General features: G+C 44.4%; 1 protein-coding gene across 6 annotated transcripts; it reads left to right on the top strand.

Annotated features, from left to right (window-relative positions):
- Positions 1-2,392: 2,392 nt before the first annotated feature.
- On the top strand, positions 2,393-21,995 carry LOC110532255 (protein FAM110A). 6 transcript variants are annotated; one of them, XM_021615985.3, is made up of 4 exons: positions 2,405-2,510; positions 10,509-10,696; positions 18,525-18,839; positions 18,996-21,995. In XM_021615985.3, exon 4 carries the CDS (start codon positions 19,004-19,006, stop codon positions 20,387-20,389), a length of 1,386 nt encoding a protein of 461 aa, XP_021471660.3. In that variant the 5' UTR covers positions 2,405-2,510; positions 10,509-10,696; positions 18,525-18,839; positions 18,996-19,003; the 3' UTR covers positions 20,390-21,995. The 6 variants fall into 6 exon arrangements, with proteins under 6 accessions (XP_021471658.3, XP_021471660.3, XP_021471659.3 ...); XM_021615987.3 differs by having other exon boundaries at positions 2,412-2,506; XM_021615986.3 differs by having other exon boundaries at positions 2,412-2,510; positions 10,461-10,696.
- The last annotated feature ends 4,606 nt before the right edge of the window (positions 21,996-26,601 follow it).

Genomic DNA, 26,601 nt, shown 5'->3' with positions numbered 1-26,601 from the left:
CCATCGTTTTCCTGTTTTTTGTCTAGATAATCAATTGAAGCTACAAACGTGGGCAATATGGCAAATGTTCCAATAGGGCAGAGACTACAGGCCTTTTTTAGGGGAATAAAGCTATTCATTCCATTCCACTCTGAACAAGAATAGGCCAATAAGATAATACAGATACATCCATAAGTATCTGATGCAGTTCTCCTCAGAGGTGTATACACGCACACACACACACACACACACACACACACGCACACACACACACACACACACACACACACACACACACACACACACACACACACACACACACACACACACACACACACACACACACACACACACACACACACACACACACACACACACACACACACACACACACACACACACACACACACACACACTCCCCTATTCCTTATCCTGTCTACTCTTTGATGTGGCAAACATACTAATTGCATCATCTTTGTTGTGCAAAGGTCTTCTAGGCCCCCTCATCCAAATGTTTTTGCTTCTCTTCCTAATCTAATAACGGAAGCAAGAAACACATTCATGCTGAGAATAATACATCTATTGTTCCCACAGGAACAGAGAAGCAAGGGTTATTTTCTCTGTTCCATCCTTTCTGTACGCAGGTAAGTAATGAAGGTCACAACGCTCTCTTATTTGAGTTTAGGTCATTTTGAATTAGTTAATTAATGCAGTTTGTTGCCAAAACATTAGATCATCCGTCAGCTTCATTTAAGGTCAGTCAATCCGGAAAATGTCAATAACTTTAAAAGTTCCTTCAAGAGCAGTCACAAAAAACATTAACCGCTGTAGAGGATAAGTTCATTAGACTTACCAGCCTCAGAAATTGCAGCCCAAATAAATGCTTCAGAGAGGTTAAGTAACAGACACATCTCAACATCAACTGTTCAGAGGGGACTGTGTGAATCAGGCCTTCATGGTCTAATTTCTGCAAAGAAACCACTACTAAAGGACACCAATGAGACCTGCTTGGTCCAAGAAACACGAGCAATGGACATTAGACCGGAGGAAATCTGTCCTTTGGTCTTGTAAGGGAAATGTTCATGTTTGTGTTTTTCTTATAACTAATTTCTGTGTTATATTCATGTGCTGTTCTATAAACCAATTTATTTGTTCATGCAAGTGGCTGACTGTACAAATCCTCACTTATCAGTAGCTGCAATTTGGCAGTATGCCCAGACGTTGTTTTGAGACGCAAAGTAGGTGAACGGATGATCTCCGCATGTGTGGTTCCCACCGTGAAGCATGGAGGAAGAGGTGTGATGGTGCTTTGCTGGTGACACTGTCAGTGATTTATTTAGAATTCAAGGCACACTTAACCAGCATGGCTACCACAGCATTCTGCAGCGATACACCATCCCATCTGGTTTGCGCATAGTGGGACTATCATTTGTTTTTCAACAGGACAATGACCCACCACACTTCCAGGCTGTGTAAGGGTTGTTTGACCAAGAAGAAGAGTGATTGAGTGCTGCATCAGATGACCTGGCCTCCACCATCACCCCTCAACCCAATTGAGATGGTTTTGGATGAGTTGGACTGCAGAGTGAAGGAAAAGCAGCCAACAAGTGCTCAGCATATGCAGGAACTCCTTATGTTGGAAAAGCATTCCTCATGAAGCTAGTTGAGAGAATGCCAAGAGTGTGCAAAGCTGTCATCAAGGCAAAGGATGGCTACTTTGAAGAATCTAAAATGTAAAATATATTTGGATTTGTTTAACACTTTTTTTTGGTTACTACATGATTCCATATGTGTAATTTCATAGTTTTGATTTCTTCACTATTATTCTACAATGTAGAAAATAGTAAAAATAAAGAAAACCCCTTAAATGAATAGGTGTCAAAACTTTTGACTGGTACGGTATATATCTATTCCAGTCTCTGACATTGCTCATTCTATTATGTCTTCATTTCTTTCTTCCTTAAAACCATTTATGGATTTGTGTATTGTTTATTTTAATTATATTATTGCTATAGGTGTTACTGCACCGTTGAAGCTAGAAACACAAGCATTTGGCTGCACCTGCGATAACACAAATCTGTATGCAACCAATAAACTTAATAATACTCAATTTTATTGCGCAGAGCGGTCTCCAAGCAGTCGACAATGCATCTTCCAAACTGGGAACTGACCAATGGCGGATTGTGGGCATACCAAATTGGGACATAATGAGGGGTGAACAAGATCCCATGCCTTGAGCGTATTTACAACATTTAGTCCTAATCTAAAGCAATGCCATCGGATTTGTTCTTAAAAACATATGTGTGATATTTGTAGGGTTTTGATTATTGAAGACAAATTACACCTGACTTTTTTTATATTGCCACTAAATGGGCTTGAGTTGGTATCTTCCGCGCCAATATTGAATTCCCATACTTATGCACTTGATCTACAACCACCCCGACGATGGATACTTACCTACAGCGTTATCATATGAGTCTGATAAAGCATCGAAAACGATTAGTCATAACGCACTCGGAGACACACAGTGAGTAAGTTATCTACACAGTATTTCATTGCATTCCAATTCAGCTTTCTACAACCAGAATGAATGACAGACTGTGGGCATGAGAGTGGGTCTATTCTAGTAAATTGGGTTTTAGAACCATATTATTTACATTGTTTCATTATCATGTTGTTGTGATTGCACACCTTTTTCCAAGCAAATGGACTAGAGAAAGGCGTAAAATAATTTTGTGTCAGCCAACTGGCTAACTTGTGTTGACTGGAAAGGTGACTTGTGTGTCTGGCATTAGTAGTGGACCCTGTAGGTACGTTAATTTAACACATTACTTTATGTTGCGTGTTCTATGTGAGTTGTTATCCTCAAACTGTTGAGATAGGTGTGTTGGGTGTTCCCTCCATGCAGGACATTAGGTGGGTGTCAAATGAATGGGGTGGTTTCGGGAAGGAAGCGGACTAGGCTAGGCCTAACGTTACTTCTCAATGTCCCCGTTGGTGTATTTGCACGCTGGTTTCTGTGCAAGGCAAGGGCTGAAGTTCTCCTCCCTAAAAGGGAGCCTGCTGGCTACGTCCTCAATAGTTGTGAGACTGGATACCAACACGTGTTGTGTTAACGTTCTCGGGATCCTTTGATGTTTTAACTCTTCGGGAAGTGCCAGAGTGATTTCGAGCTTTAGCAATGAACCATAGAAAAGCTTTATTAAGCCATAATGTAGCCTACACACAGACAAGTTGCAACAGTGTATTTATATGGCTGTTATTTAGAATTAATTTATGGTAGAGTCTTTCCTAAATCGGATTTGCACGCTCAGTTGTTTTAACAGCAGTAAATATGTGTTCTTTCTTTAGTCGGTCTGGGACGATACCAGCATCACAGTACTTGTTAATATCGTGGCAAGGGGGGCGGGCGAAACAGATTTAACTTTTTTAGGAATATAGCTTTAATGGTGTAAACAAACATGACTCATTATGTTGTCATCCAGAGTCATGTTGCCTTTATTTTTCAAATTATAGAACAACATTTTACACACAGTAGCTTTTTAAAGGAACCAAGAGTTTGGTGTGCTTCCTTGTTTTCATTTTTGGCATGAAAAAATAATACATTTTAGGAGCTGCAGTAGTATCCTTTTCACACACATTTCTGGTCTGTCTGTCCTAAATCCTGTCTGATTAAAGCCTGTAGCAGATGTCAGTATTATTACAATAACTGTCGCACACACACTGTTAGGGCCTTGAGTAACTACACACACAGAGTAAAATGTCTTTGGGGTAACAACCAGATTTCACAATATCAAAATGTGACTAACAATCTGGGTTAGTGCAGTTATTACCCTGCTCGTTTTGACCTTCTGGCCTATGAGCTCAGACTTAATTTAAAAAAGACCTGATTTCAAACTCTGTGCTCTGACCCACTTGACATAGCATGAATGGGACAGAGTAGGCTATTAGAAAAAGTGTGGGTGATTTGTAATTTTGTGGGCTTGAATAGGAAATCCCCCACATTGCAGGTGGGGTAATAGTTATGTGAAGATGTTAGGCATATCACTCCGTGGCTGACTGTGTTAGGCTGGCCTGAGTCTGGTTGTTGTCAGGGCTGCTGACTCTGTCATCTACCATGTGATGAGAGTGCGCTGGCAGCCAAGTAATCCACCAGTCAACTCACCACAGCATTATGCAACTTCATTTTAACTACTAAACTGTCAGATTAAAACACACCATGTTTTAAAAGCCACCCGTAAAACATCCCACCACACTTCCCACCGCAATTCAATACAGTTTGAGTGATTCCTATACAACATTCTCAGGCAGGCTGAGAGTATAGTATAGGTTCCCTAGCTACAGCTTGGAGAGAGGCATGGCCCCTCACCCTCCTAAATTATGAACACTTTGGAATGGGGTCGGTGACTCTGCCCTTGACACTGAGCTGAGGACCGAGGAGATTGTCTGTCTACCGCCCTACTCTGTTTGGAGTTTGAGATTCTTTTTGCATCTCTCTTTTCTTGTATCAAAGGTAAGCCAAACAGAAGGTATAATAGTTATGGCATGCCGAAAAGATGGCTAAAGTTTTGACTCTGAAGGGCGAATAAGATGGCAACAGTGATAACAAAACACCCTCAACTATCTACTGAACGATTAGTCTAGGCATAAAAATCTGTTATGGATTGAAGATTATTTTGTGGGGAATGCAAGAATGCACTTTTTTTCTGCCAAGTCACAGGTATACTGAACAAAAATATAAACGCAACATGCAACAATTTCATATATGAACTGTAACTCAGTAAAATCTAAGGACATCAGTCAATATAAATAGATTCATTCGGCCCTAATCTATGGATTTCACATGACTGGGAATACAGATATGCATCTGTTGGTCACAGATACCTTTAAAAAAAGGTAGGAGCGTGGATCAGATATCTAGTCAGTATCTGGTGTGACCACTATTTGCTTCATGCAGCGCAACACATCTCCTTCACATAGAGTTGATCAGGCTGTTGACTGTGGCCTGTGGAATGTTGTCCCACTCCTTTTCAATGACTGCGAAGTTGCTGGACATTGGCGGGAATTGGAACAGGCTGTTGTACAAACCGATCCAGAGCATCCCACACGTACACATGCTCAATGGGTGACATGTCTGAGTATGCAGGCCATGGAAGAACTGGGATATTTTCAGCTTCCAGGAATTGTGTACAGATCCTTGCGACATGGGGCCGTGCATTATCATCCCCAGCACAAGATGCCCCTGTGTGATAATTATGCTGTATAATCAACTTTTTGATATGCCACACCTGTCGTTTGGATTATCTTGGTATGCTCACTAACAGGGATGTAAAATTAGTGTACACAATTTGAGAGAAATAATATTTTCTTGAGTATGGAACATTTCTGCGATTATTTATAACATTTTTATTTCCGCTCATGAAACATGGGACAGTTTTTATTCAGTGTAAATACTTACATTTCCCGTTATGACAATTTTTTTCAGTTTTTTTTTTTTTTCAATTAACAGGTGTGCCTTGTTAATTTGTGGAATTTCTTTCCTTCTTTAAAGCATTTGAGCCAATTGCGTTATGACAAGGTAGGGTTGGTATACAGAAGATAGCCCTATTTGGTAAAAGACAAAGTTCATATTATGGCAAGAACAGCTCAAATAAGCAAAGAAAAACAGTCCATTACTTCAAGGCATGAAGGTCAGTCAATCTGGAAAATGTGAAAGATTTTGAAAAGGCAGTCGCAAAAAAACCCCATCAAGTGCTATGATGAAACTGGCTCTCACGAGGACTGCCACAAGAGAGAAAGTTACCTCTGCTGCAGAGGATAAGTTCATTAGACTTACCAGCCTCAAAAATTGCAGCCCAAATAAATGCTTCACAGAGTTCAAGTAACAGACACATCTCAACATCAACTGTTCAGAGTAGACTGTGTCAATCAGGCCTTCAAGGTTGAATTGCTGCAAAGAAACCACTACTAAAGGACACCAATAAGATGAGACTTGCTTGGTCCAAGAAACACAACCAATGGACATTAGACCGGAGGAAATCTGTCCTTTTGGTCTGATGAGTCCAAATTTGAGACTTTAGTTTCCAACCGCCGTGTCTTTGTGAATGGATGATCTCCGAATAAGTGATTCCCACCATGAAGCATGGAGGATGAGGTGTGGGGGTGCTTTGCTGGTGACATTATCAGTGATTAATTTAGAGTTCAAGGCACACTTAACTAGCATGGTGAAGGGGTTAAACCAAGGCCTCATACCTTTTTTTAAAAAGGGTTAATAAGTTTTATGATAAACTGTATGGTCTCCTCTCAGGAGACGTGTGTGTGTGTGTGAGAACACCTGTTTTGAGTGTTGTGCCCTTCACACACTATCAGAAGGCGGAAACCGTCTGGGCCCCACCGTGGCTGAGGTTCTGAGAATACGACTGGTTTTCTGAGAACACAAGGCTGCTGCAGACCTGATGAAAACAGCCGCCTTTCAGAAGATGCTTAGACTCATTCATCTTGTACTTATACTTATACTTGTCATGAAAGGTCAAGTTTCAGTCAAATCCACTTCTGAGCTTTTAATTGCTGACAAGATGGTTGCTGCTGTCAGGGGGAGGTTATATTTATTAAAATGTTGCCAGGGAAAGTCACGCAAAGGGGAACTGGAGAGGTTATATAAGTTACAGGATGTCTTAGACACTTTTCAGAACCTGGGGAGAGCTATCATATACTGTACTCTGTATCAACTTCTGCCTACAATTGTATTACTAAAGGAGAATTGTAATACTTAAACAAAGAGTATGTTTCCCGTCTACTACATATATGTATGTTTGATAATTAGAAAAACCTGATCATGTGTTGAAGAAATTGACCAACAATGGCTACCACAGCATTCTCCAGCGATACGCCATCAAGTCTCGTTTGCGGTTAGTGGGCCTATCATTTGTTTTTCAACAGGACAATGACCCAACACACCTCCCAGGCTGTGTAAGGGCTAATTGACCAAGGAGTGCTGCATCAGATGACATGGCCTCCACAATCACCTGACCTCAACCCAATTGAGATGGTTTGGGATGATTTGGACCGCAGAGTGAAGGAAAAGCAGCCGAAAAGTGCTCCGCATATGTGGGAACTCATTCAAGACTGTTGGAAAAGCATTCCAGGTGAAGCTGGTTGAGAGAATGCCAATAGTGCAAAGCTGTCATCAAGGCAAAGGGTGGCTACTTTGAAGAATTGTTTAACGCTTATTTTGGTTGCTACATGATTCCATGTGTTCATAGTTGTGATGTCTTCACTTTTATTCTACAATGTAGAACATAGTAAGAATGAAGAAAAACCTTTGAATGAGGTGTCAACGTTTGATTGGTACTGTATATACAGTGCATTCGGAAAGTAATCAGACCCTCACTTTTTCCACATTTTGTTGCTTTCTTATTCTAAAATGTATTACATTGTTTTTTCCCCCCCACATCAATCTACACACCCCATAATGACAAAACAAAAATGGGTTTTTATCACAAAAATGTAAATGTTACATAAGTATCCAGACCCTTTACTCAGTACTTTGTTGAAGCACCTTTGGCAGCGATTACAGCCTTGAATCTTCTTGTGCCAAGCTTGTAGCGTCATACCCATCTGTATTTGGGCAGTTTCTCCCATTTGTTCTCTGCAGATCATCTCCGGCTCTGTCAGGTTGGATGGGGAGCGTCACTGCACAGCTATTTTCAGGTCTCTCCAGAGATGTTTGATCAGGTTCAAGTACGGGCTCTGGCTGGACCACTCAAGGAAATTCAGAGACTTGTCCGGAAGCCACTCCTGCGTTGTCTTGGCTGTGTGCTTAGCGTAATTGTCCTGTTGGAAGGGGAACCTTCGCCCAACTCTTTGTGCTTTGCTCCATTCATCTTACCCTCTCCTGAATTGTCTCCTAGTCCCTTCCGCTGAAAAACATCCCCACAGCATGATGTTGCTACCAAGAACTTCACCGTAGGGATGGTGCTAGGTTTCCTCCAGACTTGACGCTTGGCAATCAGGCCAAAGAGTTCAATCTTGGTTTCATCAGACCAGAGAATCTTGTTTCTCATGGTCTGAGAGTCCTTTAGGTGCCTTTTGGCAAACTCCCAAGCGGCCTGTCATGTGCCTTTTTACTGAGGAGTGGCTTCCCTCTGGCCACTATAACATAAAGGCCTGCTTGGTGGAGTGCTGCAGAGAAGTTTGTCCTTCTGGAAGGTTCTCCCATCTCCACCTAGGAACTCTTGAGCTCTGTCAGAGTGACCATCGGGTTCTTGGTCACATCCCTGACAAAGGCCCTTCTCACCCGACAGAGTTTGGCCGGGCGGCCAGCTCTAGGAAGGGTCTTGGTACTTCCAAGCTAATCCCATTTAAGGCCACTGTGTTCTTGGGGACCTTCAATTCTGCAGAATTGTTTTGTACCCTTCCCCAGATCTGTTGCCTTGACAATCCTGTCTACGGACAATTCCTTCGTCCTCATGGCTTGGTTTTGCTCTGACATGCACTGTCAACTGTGGGACCTTTATATAGACAAATAATAGACAAATAATGTCCAATTCATTGAATGTACCACAGGGGGACTCCAACCAAGTTGTAGAAACATCTCAAGGATGATCAATGGAAACTGGATGCACCTGAGCTCAATTTCGAGTCTCATAGCAAAGGGTCTTTTTATTATTTCTCCTTTTATTTATTTGTAATAAATTTGCCAAAAAATGATTACAAACCTGTTTTTTTCCCTTCATCGTTATGGGGTATTGTGTTTAGATTGAGGGGAAAGAAGTATTTAATCCATTTTAGAATTAAGCTGTAATGTAACAATGTGGAAGAAGTCAAGGGATTGGAATACTTTCTGAATGTAGTGAGTGTGTGTGTGTGCACACTGCCATTCAAAAGTTTGGGGTCACTTAGAAATTTCCTTGTTTTTGAAAGAGAAGCACTTTTTTTGTCCATTTAAACAAGGTTGCGGGATGTCCGGCCTCCGGGCCATTTTGTGTGTGTGTGTGTGTGTGTGTGTGTGTGTGTGTATATATGGTGACCACAGCCATTTTGCTGGTCAACTACCATAATCCAATATTCAATGACTGCCACAGCTGTTGTGTGTGTGTGTGTGTGTGTTCCACAACAGTTAGAGCTAGGGCCTGCTTGGGCATGCTGATGTGTAATATGGAACAGTAATGTGAGCGCGTCAGACTGGCTTACAGTCTGTCCTGTGGAATGTGTGTGTGTCTGAGCCCTGAGGCCAGGCTTATCTGTTGTGGGAGCTGGGCTGATGCTGCTGTAATAGTGAACCTGCACCCCCCATATGCCTTTTCACTCTCAAAAAAAAAAAAAATGCAGAACATGGATTGTTATGGAGAATCTGATGTAGCAGTCAGCCATACAGTAGCTGTTATAGCGGGAGAATACCAATCATACACTCACTCCGTTAAATCCTCTGACACCTACCTTGCGGCTAGCGCAGGTGGAACAGGAGCAGTTGTCGGGTACGCTCAACTACACTTGGGTTCCCATGGCGATACATTACCATAGCCACTGGGTACACTTTGGAAGTTGTTATTGATGTTCAGTAGTTCCTCTGCTGAGCTTGTTCCCCTGGCAGAGTGGTGTCGGTTTCAACGCAGCAGAGGATGGAGGAGGAGAGACGGTAACTTGACGGTCTGTCTGCAGGGGGTTCAGCTTTAGGCGGTGTGGGATCATAGGGATCCCACACCGATCGTCGCTGGAGTTCTGCAGATGACATACTCGGGGAGAGGCAAGACAGATTTCTCTGATCGGCCTGGTCTCGCTGTGCTCTTTTTATTTTTTTTATGAGACCCTGAGAGAGAGGACATTATTTGCTGGGATAAAATGTTATTAACTGGACGTTTTTAAATCATGACATAAATATTACACTATTTTAGTGTTGATGTTCTTTACCATACACACACAGCTAGCTAGTGTGATTTTGAGTGGAAGGCCAGTGCGATTCTCACTGTGCTGTGTCAGGAAAATGAGAGGGTAGTTTCATAATTCTACCCACAGAGCCCTGTCCATAGCACCCCACCCTACACATCGGTTGGCCATAAATAAGCAAGACGTGCATGTTTTGGACCGTAGAAGAGAAGTACTGTAAAGTCTGGGCCTTGCTTACAGGAAGCCATCAAGCTGCTGATATGAACGGACTTGGATATAGTCTCACACAGGGCTGGGTAACACAGCCTAGTCCTTTCCATGTATTTCCAGTAGGACTGCTGCTGTAACACAGGCCAACCAGGCTTACTGACAAGCTATATCCTCAGCCACACCGGCATGTGATTTTCTTGTCTTTCACCCAGCTTTCTCTGAGGTATATCACGTTGTCTAACAGACCAGAGGTGTTTTTCAGCTGGAATAACCTCTGGGGAAAGTGAAAGTCCATAGAATGGTTAAGAGATTATTTGTTCATGGGTTTGTTAGGGACAAATTATTTTATGATGGTTAAAAATGATGCTTTAAATTTTGCTTCGCAGTTTACTGGAATCCTTCACTGGGACCATTCCTTTGCTCATCTGTAACAGGTAAAGGAAAATGTGTCTCGGCTAACCCTTTAAATGGGAAGAAAGTGTAAGGGATCTCACGTGACTGAGGAAGAGGCCCTGCCTGGCTGCTTCCTGCCTCCAGAGTGGCTGTTCCTGATTCAAGGCAAAGGGTGGAGTGAGCGCAGGAGGAGGAGTATTTCAGTGAGGGAGTGAACCAGCCTCTACAGGTTTGTGTTCAAGCAGAACTCCGCATACACACACTCACTCAGGACCCAGATGCATGCTCTACATTCTCATAGTCAGCTTTCATTCTAGAGGGCTTGATTCTCCAGTGTTCTTGTCCAGATCTTTGAGACTCCGCTGAGGATTCCACTCGTGGACACACAAGTAAGTAGGACTATCTGGACGAGCTGACCAAACAGCCGGAGTGTTTAGAAGTGGTTTGTGTTTGTTTGATTCTACACCAGGGGGCTTGGGTGTTCTGTTATTTTAGGTAACCAAACTTTGACTCATGGGAAGTAACTTTTGTACTCCAGAATGTAAATGATATTCATATTAACCCGAAGCACATTCCATTTGTAACTAGATGCATGTAATTTGTAATTTTGCAGTATACAGTTGAAGTCGGAAGTTGACATACACTTAGGTTGGAGTCATTAAAACTAGTTTTTCAACCACTCCACAAATTTCTTGTTAACGAACTATAGTTTTGGCAAGTCGGTTAGGACATCTACTTCGTGCATGACACAAGTAATTTTTCCAACAATTGTTTACAGACAGATTATTTCACTTATAATTCACTGTATCACAATTCCAGTGGGTCAGAAGGTAACATGTTGACTGTGCCTTTAAACAGCTTGGGAAATTCCAGAAAATTATGTTAGGCTGATTGACATAATTTGAGTCAATTGGAGGTGTACCTGTGGATGTATTTTGAGGCCTACCTTCAAACTCAGTGGCTCTTTGCTTGACATCATGGGAAAATCAAAAGAAATCAGCCAAGACTTCAGGAAAAAAATTCTAGACCTCCACAAGTCTGGTTCATCCTTGGGAGCAATTTCCATACGCCTGAAGGTACCACGTTCATCTGTACAAACAATAGTACGCAAGTATAAACACCATGGGACCACGCAGCTGTCATTCCGCTCAGCAAGGAGACGCGTTCTGTCTCCTAGAGATGAACGTACTTTGGTGTGAAAAGTGCAAATCAATCCCAGAACAACAGCAAAGGATCTTGTGAAGATGCCGGAGGAAACAGATAGAAAATTATCTATATCCACAGTAAAACAAGTCCTATATCGACAGAACTTGAAAGGCCGCTCGGCAAGGAAGAAGCCACTGCTCCAAAACCGCAATTAAAAAAGCCAGACTACGGTTTGTAACTGCACATGGGGACAAAGATCATACTTTTTGGAGAAATCTCCTCTGGTCTGATGAAACAAAAATATAACTGTTTGGCCATAATGACCATCGTTATATTTGGAGGAAAAAGGGGGACGCTTGCAAGCCGAAGAACACCATCCCAACCGTGAAGCACGGAGGTGGCAGCATCATGTTGTGGTGGTGCTTTGCTGCAGGAGGGCCTGGTGCACTTCAAAATAAATGTCATCATGAGAAGGAAAATTACGTAGATATATTGAAGCAACATCTCAAGACATCAGTTTGGAAGTTAAAGCTTGGTTGCAAATGGGTCTTCGAAATGGACAATAACCCCCAAGCATACTTCCAAAGTTGTGGCAAAATGGCTTAAGGACAACAAAGTCAAGGTATTGGAGTGGTCATCACAAACCCCTGACCTCAATCCCATAGTACATTTGTGGGCAGAACTGAAAAAGTGTGTGCAAGCTAGGAGGCCTACTAACCTGACTCAGTTACACCAGCTCTGTCAGGAGGAATGAGCCAAAATTCACCCAATTTATTGTGGGAAGCTTGTGTAAGGCTACCCAAAATGTTCGACCCAAGTTAAACAATTTACAGGCAATGCTACCAAATGCTAATTGAGTGTATGTACATTTCTGACCCACTGGGGATGTGATGAAAGAAATATAAGCAGAAATTTAGTCTCCCTCCACTTTTATTCTGACATTTCACATTCTTAAAATGAAGTGGTGATCCTAACTGACCTAAGCCAGGGAATTTTTACTAGTATTAATTGTCAGGAATTGTGAAACTGAGTTTAAATGTATTTGGCTAAAGTGAATGTAAACTTCTGACTGTAGTGAAAACCTATCGTATGGAGACTTCTATCCATCAGACACAGCCGCTGTCCATCCTCTCTGGCTCCTGTGGTCTCATGGTTGTTTGAATTTTCCTAACCTAAATACTGGCCTTGATTATAAAAGTTGGCAGCTCTGCTTCAAGACAATCATCTCTTTCCCTAATTGGGGGAAAGTATGTATGGCAGTGGAAGAATTTAAGAGTAAACACATTCTTGCCAACAATGCATTTGAGAATGAGCATGTTGAAAACCATGGTGACGATAATCATGTAGGGCAGTTGGGGTAATGTAGCTTTAAGTCAGAATCGCATGTTGGCTGGGGAATGTTTTGTCTCTGCCGTCAGCCTGTGTGTGTATAGGCTAGTGTATAGTGGCCGTATCTCCTCTGGCCCTCAGCTAAAACAAACAGAACATCCCCACTCTCTCAGGGGCACTTTGGGCTTTCTGCCTGCATATGGCAAAACAACCTGGGATTCCAGGGGTTAATCATTGGATGATGACTGCGAAGCGTGTCTGTGGGGTTCTCTGGCAAAGCCAACACTGAGGCACCGCCGACGACTCAGCCCGGCCACTCTCTTCCCCAGCATCACGTCTCTGTGATTACTGGCTGGCTGGCTAGGGACATGTCTATGTGATTGCGCCCGCGCCTGCATTTTGGAATACATTCATTGCTGAGGGGGGATTTGTACTCCCTATCTCTTTCCCCTTAGGCTGAGCTACCACAGTAAAGGCCAGGGCTGTGTAATTGTCTTTTCTATACTGTGTTATCTAACATTAAGATTAGTCATGATGAGGAGGGACGCAAGGGTCGTAAGGTTGCTCAGCAGGGGACTGAACACTGAGCCCTAGGGTTTTCAGAGAAACACGAATGCTTGTGAACATTTTATAATAGAGAGATGACAATTGAGATTGAGTTGGAACACTTTGATTTGTTAGGGTGATATGGGCTATATGGAACACTGTCTAATCCTCTGTCAACATGACTAATGAGTGTTTTTCCTGGTAGGCCCTACTTTCAGAACTCTCTTTGAACCCCTTTCTCTTTTTTCCTAGTGGGCTAATGTGGACAAATTACAGATGTCTTTGTCCGTATGTTTGCGCTACAGAGCTTAGCTCCCCTAGGGAGCGCTGTACCACCTGCTGTTGTTTCATTACCTCCTCATTTAGCCTAGGCCACACACGGTTATACACTGCTCAGTTTAGCGAGAGATGGGTCAGTGGGAAAGTGTGAAGGATGTATTTTGTGTGTGTGCATGTTTGCGTGCGACATCTTTCTGTGTGAGGGGGGTGGGGGGCAGTAGAGTAGACGGTCAGTTGGGATCTCCAGTGTATGTAATTGTGAATGGGATTTTGTATCCTGAAGCCATAGACAGACAGTGATGGTTTAGAGGGGGAGTTATGCTCCAATGACTAGCTCTAATCTGACTCTCTGTTGACTTTGTCCTGCTGGGCGTGTGATTGTTAGGGCGGGGGTGTTGGCAGGCACAGAGAACATCTGTACTTGTACCCTAACGGACACTCTCTAGTATGTGGTTTCTCGCCATCCATCTCTCAGCCCAATCTGCATTAGCCTAACTTTTAATGCAGTTCAACATGTGTGTGGAGGATATATACATTGACCCTATGCCATAAGGTTACCGGTTTTAGATCCCATGAGATTTGCTGATACTGTGGAGTTGCAGCAGCAGTCCTCTCCTGGGAAAACTTATCTTCTTTACTCCAGTAAAACCTCTTAAATCACCCCCTGGAGACAGTGGTTGATAACCTCTGAACTGTTGGGTGACCATAAATCTGGAGCACAGTGGGTGGTGGGGTTAGTGGTGACAGTCTCTGTGCTATCCATTGGGTTGCCAATGGTTGTTTTTAGTAGAGCTATCTTGGTTTTGGTCTTTTTACAGGTTTTACTTTTTGCTGTGAGTGAGGTTATCAAGTCTGACATTTTATACATTTCCTTGCTCTGTAGTTGGCCTGTTAGATTAGTGGAGAAGGCCAATGCATACATAGCTCCGCAAAGTGAGGTGAGTTCACAGCTCTGCAGGGTCCTCTAGCCTCTCAGTCCAGCAGGACAAACAGTCAGTCACACCATCTCACTGTGTTTGTTTGTATATCCATCTCGGTCACGTTTCCTGTTGTGAAATGAGTCACTGCTTCCTTCTATATGTGTGATGTAGCCTACCTGAGAAACCACGGCCAATGGCAGCTTCGCTTCCCCCTCTTTCTGTCGTGACTCTTCTGTAGAAGGTGGCACCCCTGTTGTTGTCCTTCACTCTGAGGTCAATGTCCAGCAGGCCAGGGCTACTAGGGAAACCAACTGACTCCTGATTGGCAGGCCCGCTTGGCTCCTGACTTGAAACTGCTTTCCAAGGCTACTGTCTTCCACTTTAACCCTTTACAATAGCACCACTGCCTGACGGAAGCCCTCTTTATCCTGAAGCATATGAATTGTAAGGCTGTATTCTTCAGGAATTCCTCTGTTCAGTCCTGACCTCTTCCTCACTGTCTCTTAAAACCCCCTGCTCTCTGTCTCCGTCTCTGTCACATGATAGATATTATGGGAGAAGCAAATTGCTTCCAGTCACATAATTCCCTTGTAATTACCCCTCATGGCTCTCTTGCCATGTGCTCTGTGGGCTGCTTTTTCCTTTCAGCAAGAGGCCACTGGGTTGGTGCTGACCACAGATAGATGGAGCACCTGTGGCTTCATGTGCTTTTCTCATAAGGCATAGCATTCTCCACTAATCATCAGCTGGATGAAAAACGGTACACTCAACGAAAGAGGTAGACTATTGCTGTGAGCCTGGTTAGGGAGAGCACAGCTATTTCCATTCTCCATTTGTGGTCATTCCAACCACAGTGAGTGATGTAGTTGAATGTTCAGCCAGGCAGGCAGCATGTCATGCAATTGGAGGTGTTTTTATTTCTGACAGGAGGTATTCCTGGCCCGTTCTTTCCCCCGAACCCCCCCCCCCCCCCCCCCCCCCCCTGTACAGTTGCCAGGTTGCTGAGGGCCTCTAGTTATTAGATCAGTTCACACCTCAGCCTGGGGCAGGAACTAGTTAAAGTTGAATTTATTTGCACCAAAGAAAACAAGTGATAAACAACAATACAAAAACCAAAACCAGTATGACATTGACGTTTACACAACCACACCCAAAATGCATTGTTAGGTTATGGACCTGCACTGTGTTGGTGCCTTTCCAATGAGACTGCTTTAGTTCGGCTGGCTACCCGAACGATGGGCTCACATGCTCCCTTAAAAGACCGTCGCTTGAAAAAATGAGAAAAAAGCGGCAATAGTACTGTTTGTCCATTTTGAGACGCTGTAGCCAGGACAATTCCTCAATAGTCACAATTAATCTAAGAAAAGTCAAGAAGTCTGTCATTAATTGGCTTTTTTGCCAAGGAGATCTCATTCTGATTCTGGGAAGCATGTGGAACGCCTTTACCCTCGCACCAGGGTGTCGCCAGTGTTTTATGTTAATGTTAGCGCCAGTGTTATTGTGTTTCCATCAGGCGTGTGACACTAAAGACTTGTGGCGGCCAGAATCAACAACCTTTGTGGCGTTTTTTAAAAGTTTATCTAGCCATATTGTTACGTAGATGCCAGCTTCGAAGTACCATGGGCCTTGCCTGGGCTCCAAGTTAGTGCAGCTCCGCTGGACCCATGACCCAGTGAGACACGGGTGCTGGCCTGTGACGAAAACAAAAGTCTGAGCCTTTTGGGTAAAACACTGGGGTAAATCTTCATTTGTAAATGCGGCAACAACTGTGGATCTACCTCTGAATGACAATGGCTGGTGCTTCAGGAAGAGATGGGTAGGTTGTGTTTACACGCCTTCCTTGTTAATACACAGCATTTGGGATTCATAGCCGTATCACTGGCTGTGGGCACAGATAACAAAGCGAGGGGATGGAGAGTGGATTTCAGGATTATGCCATCTGTTAGGGTGGGTTTTATATGGGCGGTAGGCAGTGGCACCGTCCAGGAAGAAAATTATTACCCTCTCTTATCACCAGGAACAGGAGAGGTTTATGATAATTACCAGAACAGTAATTTGTTTGTGTGATTACATCCAGCATGTGTAACCATACAATAATGGTAACCAGACACTAGCAGGCTTGTGGTAGTTAATTGGGCAGTTGATTTAGGTCAGGGGGGTTACTGAGTCTCTTGTCTGAATGAAAATGTGGGTTCTGGAAAGGGTACTGTCTGTCTGAGATTGGTCTAGCCTTTGACCACCAGCTGCTGTGTTGGAGTGTTTGACAGTGTCCTGCCCTCATGTGTATGTCAGTGGCCCTGTAGGGTTGCAGCCTCGCCTGCATGTTTGAAGCGCTGTACAGTAACTGTGTGGATGTGAATGATGACTGGGTCGGGGTCTAGCACAGACACCAGAGAGCCTGCCAGCCACCTCACCCCTCTGCCTGAGCAACTGTGCCAGCTATTAAAAGACCTGCCTCTTCGAGACAGGTGTGTGAGAAGAGATTGAACTGCACAAGGCAATGCAACCTTGTTTTATGTGCCACTGTCATGATTACAGTCACGTCCTTCCTGTTATTTCTCTGTTCTCTCCATGCTCCCTATGGCTCACCTGTTATACAGACCCTTTGAGTGTTTGCACACTGTACGGTACACTAACCATTCCATTCCTATGTTCATATCTATCCATTCCCCTAAGTTTTGGTAGCTGACTGGTAGACTCAGGGTCATACTACATTTTACATTATTTCATAGCAGGATGTGGCATATCAAGGCATTTCCTACTAGAATTCTATGCTCTATTTCGGTGGAGATTTCTCCTTTTGGTTTGTCACATGCAGAGGATGAAAGGAGGCGTGTGCGTTGTTAGTAGTACGGGCTGATGCCTGTCGGTCCTGCTTTCTCTCTCTGATGCTGCTGGAGAGGGGGGACATGAGCTCTGGGAGACAGCAAGGCTATTAAAAGATTAATAAAAAAATGTACATCGGAATATGATCATGGTGGTGATAAGGGGAAAGAGATGAGCCCAGCCAGCAGTAACGCTCAGTGTGATGTAATCCGGGGCTTTGATGGTGTAACTGTAATGAAAAAAAATTACATTCGGAATTGCTTTTCAATTCCTCTGAAACTGGGGATCAAGAAAGGAGGAGACAGAATTGGTGGACGAGAGCAGCTGTCATCGGCTGTGAGCATAGACATGGGAACAGCAAGGGAGCAATTCTCTTCTTTCTCCACATGTATTAAGAGTACTTAAAGTCCAATCTTTACCAGGAAGATGTGATGCTCCTGAGATTGAGAGGATATGAAACTTGATCGGCTGATGTCTTTACAGTTTTGCTCTTCTCATATTTCTTCACATACTTTCTCTCACTGTATGGCTATAGTGTTGAACAAAGAGCAGAACAAGTGGAGCAGTTGAGGATGTTGAAATGTTTTAATAAGACCCTGTTTGATGTAAAATATTGCAGCTTTTTTACCCACCTCTCCCCCTTTTTTCTTCTCCCTTTCAAATAATTTAATTTGAATGAAAATTCAGTTTGTTTTGTTGTCAGTGGGGGGAGGGGTGCAATTGGTCAAAATCCTTTGACTAAAGCCAATAGCAGCGTAGCTCCCAACCTCCACCCCTCCCTGCCCTGCTGAGATTCCCTGTCTGGCCTGTGATTGGCTGCATTGGGACTCAGCAGCCGGAGGCAGTGAGTGTGTTTAGGGGAGGAGTCGGATGGCGTATTAAAGCCGGCCGGTCTGCTGTCCTTTTGCTTAAGAGTGCTCCAGTGTGCGTTTGTTAATGTGGAGCAGTAACGTTACAGGGCGATTCTCCTGTTAGTCTGACAGTCTTCCTCTCTCTCTCTTTCCTCTCCAGGAGCCCTGCTGGAGCTTCACTCCAGGAACCCTGATAATCTGTGGAACTACCAGATCTGTTGCTTTTCCGGGACGGACAGAAGGATCAGGAGATTGAGTTGCTCTGTCAGTCTGCCTGTGTGATCTAGTTACCAACCAGCGGCAGCTAGCCCCAGGATCTGCCCCCGTTGGGTCACTGAGCCCGACTGATGTGGAATGTGAACCATGGTGACCCTGTTCCACAATTAGCCTTTCAGTGAAGAGGACAGATAGTGACGACGTAAAGAAAGGAAGAAGAAAAGGAGAAGTAAGAGCAGCAGCAGTAGCAGATAAACCGGTAAGAAAGTTAATTGGTCCTTGGGTGAGAAGGAGGGGGGGATAAAGGGGCCGTGCAAAACACCTATTTTCTCTGGCTTGAGACAGTTGTGAGCACGAAAAGGACGTTGACCATTACTGTCTCACTCTTTTACTTTTCTCTCTGCTTTTCTTTCAGACCCCAAAATGCCTGTAGAGACCCTCCGGCCCTCGGACGGGTGCCTGGTGGGAGTCCCCTTCACCTCAGCCATGCCTTTCCGCATCCTCAACAAGGGACCCGACTACTTCCGGCGACCCGCGGAGCCTGGAGCCCGTAAGCTGAGCGCGGTGGAGCGTCTGGAGGCGGACAAGGCCAAGTATGTGAAGAGCCAGCAGGTGGTGCTCACCAGGCAGGAGCCTGTCAAACCACCCATCATCCGCAAGCCTCTGCTGTCCCCGGGCATGATGCTGCAGTGTCGGATCAATGCCCCCCCGGCCCGCAAGGTCCCGCGGCGGCCGGCTGACTCAGAGAACACAGGAGGGGTAGGGTGGCGGAGGGGACCCCCTCTTAACCTGGATATCCTCAACAACCTCATCAACGTGTGTGATGGACCCCTGCACTGCTCCCCGTCTCCCGTCCCTTCCTCGCCCTCCGCCTCCTCTCCTTCATCAGGAGGGAACAGCATGGGGAATAGACTCTTAGCTGACCAGGAGAGGAGCAACCGAGTCCTGAACGACTTTAAACATGTTAATAACTGCAACACCTCCTCCACATCCTCCTCTTCCACCTCTCCCTTTAACAACAACAGCCAGGCCTCCCCTGCCGAGCCCAGCCGCCTGCCACCTCCTGTCCCAGCACGGGGCATCAGGGTGGGGGTGCCAGTGCCCTACAGCACTCCAAACTCAGTGACTGTGCGCAGGGTGGATGTTAGGCCCCAGGCTGAGGTGAGGAAGCCCCTGAGGACCCACCTCCGGCCTCCGATCAAGCCCAGACAGACTGCCCAGCCCCAGGTAGCCCAGCCACAGGCCCCACCACCTCCTCCACAGCAGCCCCAGACTAAACCTCTGTCCCTCACCCCCATGCAGGCTCTCCCCTCTTCTCCACCCTACCTGCCTCCCAGCCCCATGGTGTTCGGGGCCGGTATGATGCCCCCAGCCTCTCCTGCTTTCACCCGCATGTCCTCAGCCAGTTCCAGGGGGTCTCGGCCCGGCTCGGCTCGTAAACACCCCTCCCTACACCGCTCCAAGTCTGACCTGAGCGACCGGTACTCACGAGCCACAGCCGACCTGGAGCGCTTCTTCAACTACTGTGGGCTGCACCCAGAGGAGGTAGAGGGCATGGGGGGAGTGGAGCGCTTCGCCAGGGCCAGCTCAGACATTGTGTCTGTGTCCAAGATGCGCAGCGTCAGCACCCCCAGCTCTGAGTGTGAGCAGGCCCAGGAACAGGGGGAGGACGAGGATGAGGAGGGTCCTGCCCGACCTGGGGAGCGTGTCCCCTACGGAATCTCAGTCATCGAGAGGAATGCTCGCGTCATCAAGTGGCTATACGGGATCCGCCAGGCGCGGGACTCCAACGCTGTGTCCAATGTTTAGAGGAAAGAGACAGGACAGGGAGGCTCTGGAATGATACCCAGGCCTGTTCCACATTGTTTTTTTGTTTTTTTTAATATTGATAAATCCCACAGACCATTGAGGGGTCTTTGGTATATATTGTTTTTTATTTTTGTTTCAAGGAGGACATTGTTATTCTGTTGCCTTACCTCGTGTTTTAGAATATACGTTTTTTTTTTTGGAGGGGGGGGGGGGGGGGGCATTATTTTTGAACCAACAATCTTTCAAAGTCGGAGAGCACTCTGGAGCACATGAATTCATCTGGGCTGCAGGTCAGGACTGCTTCCCTAGAAGAGCAGGACAAGCAATCACACTTCTCAAACAAACATTGAAAGCAATCATGTCAGGGATAGAAATGACTGAATGCTGAGGATGATGTTGATGGGTGTAGACCAGTGATGCTGTGGTCCCTGCTGTCTGTTTGTCTGTCACACAGGTACTAAGGATGCTGTGTAGAGGGTCCCAGAGCCCTTTTGTGTCTGCACTGGGGTTGGAGCTAGTCTGATGATGCAAGAATAGACTGTGTGTGTGAAGAGCAAGTAAGACTTAGAACCCCATTGATACTGTGAAACATGAAAGCTTTTTTTATTTTTTTTACCTTCGCTCTAAGACTTCATTAATACCGTTGATGTTGATTCCAGCATGCAAGTGAAAGTCAATATATTTGTGGGTCATCTCAACATAGCACAATCACCTGTACTCACAAATACACAATGAAAACACAGACGTTTTCAGGTCTACGACGGAGTAACGTCTGTAGCTCTGTATTGCAGGTGAGCAGGGTCTCTAATCAAGCATTGGTGCAGTTTAGTGTTTCTGTTTATTCACTGAGGAAGTATGTCTGGGTGCGGATGAGAGTCTTGTGGTAAGTGTAGTGTGGATGGGTAGGGGTGCTGTCTGGGATTGGAGGTGAGGAAAGTCGAACACTGCTCAATGGAAGGGGGATCAGGATGGTTGGAGTAGGAAAGAGGGAATTCTCTGAAAGTAAACAGGGGGTGACTTCGGTTCTGCGTGTCCTCGGCAACCTGCAGAGAAGATGGACCAATATGTCTTTTAAAAATGCAATTTGAAGTTGTTACAAAACTATTGTAATTGTACTATTCAACAACTGGTGCATAGCATTCAAGCTTTGTACAAAAGTGCAATCTGGTTGCATCTATGTGAACATACACACAGACAAACTCACACATTATATGCACACAAAATCCAGGCACCAGCCACCCGCACAACATTAGTGTGAGTGTTGTGTGTAACTAAATTCTGAAGTATGTGTAATGATAATATGCACTCTGCAGGGTTGGAGTCAATTCCATTTCAAATGATTGGAATGGAATTGACCCCAGCCCTGGCACTCTGCTCTGTGTGAAGGGAAAAGAGGGGAGGCTGTTTATTTATGTGATTTCCTGTTCCTCTCGGAGACTGATGGAGGGCTCAGTGGTGAGACGATGTGTAGGTCTAGGACTGAGCTCCACGGTCTGTTGATGTGCTTTTGAGGTCAGCAGTGTCTGACTGCCCAAAGAAGAGTCAAGCTACAACTTGCAACATGGTGTCTTTCTTAACATGTCAATAAAGTTTTAGGAAAAATATATTTCCCTGGTCAGTGATTGCTTTCAGTGCTTACCAAAATATTCAATGGTGTAGAGTTTGTCATCGAGTTGAATGTCTTAAGGTCATTGTGACGGCATATGGACATAGACTCTGTTTTTTAGAGGCTAAGTTCTGAGATGTTCAATGTGATGCGGGTCCAGAGGAAAACCCACAGCTGTTCCCAAATCTAATGTTTTGCATGAATTGACAGCAGCACTCCCATGTCCCTTTTGACAAGTTAAAAAAAATATATATTTGATGTTTTTCTATAGTCTCTCATCCATTATTTAGAATGGAAAACTTTATTTAGTACATCATGCTACAGTTCTATTTTCTTCCTGATATGGCACAGGTCCAGAAGAGTGTTGGGGCCCGATTCTGCCGTAGAACATTTAGCCTTTCTTGCGCTCTCCATTCCTACGCACTTCTCATTAGTTGGTGTTTAGACCTACCTTATGCAGGTGCTTCATGGCCTTTGCAGACGTGGTTCCCTTGCTGAATAAATGTAATTCAACTGTTGAAAACCATCCCACTTGCTGTGTTTTCAGTACATTTTTATCTTCAGCCATTCCTTTTAAACACCGTGTACCTTTTTTAGTTTGACTTTGGTCGACACAGTCAATAGGACATATTTAGAGAACAGTTAGGGATCATATTAGGGATCAATGAAAGAAAGCCATGGAAATACTGACATATTCGTCGTTGTTTCAGCACCAATTGGTAGTTTTTACAAATATTCTCATCTTGTAGATTTATTAGGGTTAGGAAAGTATTTATGAATCATAAACAGGTTAGGAGGGCTTTTACGCACAAAAGAAAAATGGTTTGATTCATTCTGAAAAATGCTGCATTGTTCTTCAACCCATGGTAATGTTGGAAGGTTAGTGTACATGTAATGGGGAGAATAGTGTACAATAGTAGCCTTGCCTATTGCCTGCACTAACCATGGAACTTAGACACAGCAAAATATTGCGCCGTGCGTTGGCTTCAAACTGTCATGGCTTGGTCTGCGCTCTGCTCCATAATTATTTCATTAGCCTACATGTCTTTTTATAATATCAACTATTACTAATGATCCTCAGAAACAACCACATGGCTGCGACGGCATTTACCGAAGAACCAAGTAAATGAAATGATTATGTAGGCTGTACCAACTGAAGGGAACTAACAGTAAAATATGTGGTTATTAGGCCTACTGACTGTGGCTAATATTTAACATGATGGAAACAGAGGAAGTCAGGGTATATTTAAGTCATTCAAGAGCGGGCCCATCCCTCCAAGTTAAGGCCGTACAATTTAAATTATGCGTAATGGCACAGCATTTTCATAAACTTTATTGTGGGAAAGTTTATATGCTTCAGTTTGCTGCCATATGACTGGTTTCACATTTGTCTCCAGAGATCAGAAGGTAAAATAGATCTAAACAATTGTCATTTATTTTTACAATCCCCTTATCCAAACGCATTACTCAGTTACCTAGCTCTTATCAATTTGTAAATGACAGTGCATGGAGAATGGTGTTATTTCTATCGGAAAAATAAAGTTGATTTTTCATAATTTTTTTCATAGTTTCCTTGAGCGTAAAGGTGGTAGAATTATTAGGGCATTAAGTTACGGTCAGAATACGGCATCAGCTATTCTCATGCTTAAGTTCGAGATCAGAATCCACAGAGGGGATTCCATTCCATTTACGGAAGCTTATTTGCCTACTTTACCCAGTTGTCTTCAATGGAGCATTTCTCCTTCATACTGACAGAGAGGAGGATGGATAGGGAATAGATGGGGAGGGGGCCGAGTCGGATTGTTACCCAGCTGCTGAATTCCACAGTGGCCCTGCCTGCCAAACCCTGTCCCATGGCACGTTACTTCAACATCACCTCCTCACCCAAGGATGTGTTCTGATTTAGGGTGCAGGTTTAAGTAGCTTTGGGGAGGGTTATAGTGTTGATGGTATTGGGGCAGCAATGTGCTATGGATCCATAAACAAAGTGATAAATATTGTCCCTGAGGCTGGGATGAGGCCCAGTGGCACCAACCACCTGTCACTCTGGTCAGCAGTGATTCATGTCCAGCCCTCAGTGGAGAGAGAGAGGAAGAGGAGTGGGGGAGGAAAGGATGGGTGAGAGAGTGCACCTTCTGCATGCCAATATGCTGGGTTTTAGGGCTTATACAGAAGGAGCAGACTCCCTTGGTCTGGGAAGACCAGTGTTGTTAGGAACACGGGTATAAGGACAACAGGGACTACTGCCATTGTGTTTTTAGTATGCCTTATTGGCCCCTCTCAAATGTTCCTTCAACAGCTTTTCAAAAGTAGAGGATCCTATGACGTGAAGGAAGTAAACTCAAGCATATTTCCTGTGTTATCCCATGCTCTGTCGTTTCCCATTAGACTGACAGACAAACAAACGGGATCAGCTAGCTCTCAGGCAGAGTGAGTGAGGAAGGCATAGAGGAGGCCATATGTCCATATTGGCTGAGAGATCCGCTGGGCTCTGGTGCTCTGCAAGGGGAAAAACACACACACACACACACACACACACACACATCTGCATTTTCTCACAATCACACACACTCGTGGAAATGTTGCCGTCTTAGTGTGTACTGCATGTTTGCTGAGTGTATGTCTCTGTTCTGTGGGTGAGTGTATGTGTGTGTGGAGTCTGACTTTAGACTATGAGGCCTGGGTTAAACGGTGGGCCAGGGAGAGTTTGTGTTGTAAACTGAAGACTTCCTGAGCCCTAGTTCCTATAAGAAGGCTTCTGCTAATGTATGTCAAGCCCTGACACACTCACCCACCAGTGGGAGGGAGGGAGGATGACAAGACAGTGATAAGCTGATTAGGGACAAGGGGCAGATGGGGTCTGTGTGTGTGTACATGCTCTGGGTGCTGTATCCTGTGGGAAAACTAGGGGACAGTGTGGTTTTTAACTTAGCATGTTGCAGCACTCCACATGGATCACATCACAACTTACCTGCTACACTGACGCGGAGGCATATCTAGCCTTTTCTGTACATACAAATACAGCCTCTAAATGGTACTGTTCAGTACAATACTCAACTGGAGCCCCTATGGCTCTAGCTGCAGTCAGATCAGCAACTTCTAACCATAATCTTTAAAAGCTAAACTGTGAAACCATCTTTAGATCAGCTGAAAGGGACGAACGAGTGCCAGTCTGGCAGGGGATATAGGGCGGATGATGCCGGCGAAACAGGATATTTATAGATTGTGTAAAGCATATTGACAATATAACACGTCAGCCTATCTAACCCACTAACAGAAAGGAAGATTCCCATGCTTTAGATGACGATGGCAAACAAGGTTATTAGTAAGGTGTCTGTGCTTGCTACTGTTTTGCAACAGTAAAGTCATAGCGTGGGAGGGCAGGAGTGCAGAGCCATGTCTAAACCCGTTTCTGTCGGATCTCTTACAGGGCATTCAGAGACACCAACGTGTCACTTTAGGAGGCGTGCAAAGCAACTCCTTTAATAATGTATCAAGCTCGTAAACGAACATGTGAATGCAGAAAAAACACCGGAGACACACTCAAACAATACTAGTTGGGCTGGTAGAGCATCACTTGAGAAAAATGGTCCTATCACTTCAATTGCTAAACCATATGAGCTTTTGTTTATCAGGTCATTGGAGGTATTTTATTATTTCAGTGAGGGTCAATGAGTGAGTGTATGTGTCTATCGGTTCGGGTGCTTGTCTTTCCATTTTGTTTTCTGGGAAACTTTCAGACTTTCAGTTTGGAAATATGTACTGTAAAAGGCATTAAATCACAGAGATAAGGAGAAAGCCAGCCAGCCAATCAGATGAGATGTGTCTTCCTCTGCACTTTGATCTGTCTGCTGCACATGGCCAAACACAACCACACCTGTCTGCCTCACAACCCTACACTGTCTGACAATAACAATGTCAGGCCAGGAGCCGTAATTAACGGAAACAACGGATTTACCCTCCCACGACGGATGCCAAATATTGAGAGTACCTCAGGCCAGAGTTGGGCAATTCCAGGGCTGCTTGTGTTTACCTAACCTCTTTCATTGAAAAATCCCTTGACTGACATCACAAGTTTGATAGGAAGTCTCCCACCCTGTTGTTATTGCAAACCCTGACCTTCTATGTCCTGTAATGAACTACTCTCTCGCCAAAGGTGGGCAGGGTTTGTCTTTTTAACACAGGCTGGGAGTGACCAACCTATCAGTACTGTTGGTCACCCAAATCATAGTACAAGCATGTCAATAATGATGTAATATGCTCTACTGTATTTTATAGTGATGATTACCACATAGTTTATTATGGTGTTGTAGTGCACTATAATGCACTGTAGATATGCACAGATGGACTGTCACAGCACATTCAAAAAAAATGATGTATGTGATATACTCTTGAACCATAATTCCAAGATATTGCACTGAAATATAGGTCAGTGTGTGTGTCGCTTTGTCTTTCAACGGGGTAATTGACTTAAAGCAGACTCAATAGATCAATCAGGCCCCGATTTCGACCCGAGTTAAGCGTGCACTTCTCTCTTTATGCGTATTCTGATCTTGAACTGAAGCATGAGAATAGCACTGTTCGTTTGGGTGGAGATCAAAGAAAT

The sequence above is a fragment of the Oncorhynchus mykiss genome, chromosome 9 (genome assembly GCF_057628025.1).
Source record: "Oncorhynchus mykiss isolate SJ-2025 chromosome 9, ASM5762802v1, whole genome shotgun sequence".
In the NCBI taxonomy this organism is placed as follows: Eukaryota; Metazoa; Chordata; class Actinopteri; order Salmoniformes; family Salmonidae; genus Oncorhynchus; species Oncorhynchus mykiss.
Note: the sequence above shows the minus strand (reverse complement) of the source record. Positions and strands in the feature narration are given on the sequence as shown.

Bases quoted from the DNA above. Each gene is read 5' to 3' on its own strand.
- LOC110532255 (XM_021615983.3), top strand. From the start codon at position 19,004: ATGCCTGTAGAGACCCTCCGGCCCTCGGACGGGTGCCTGGTGGGAGTC.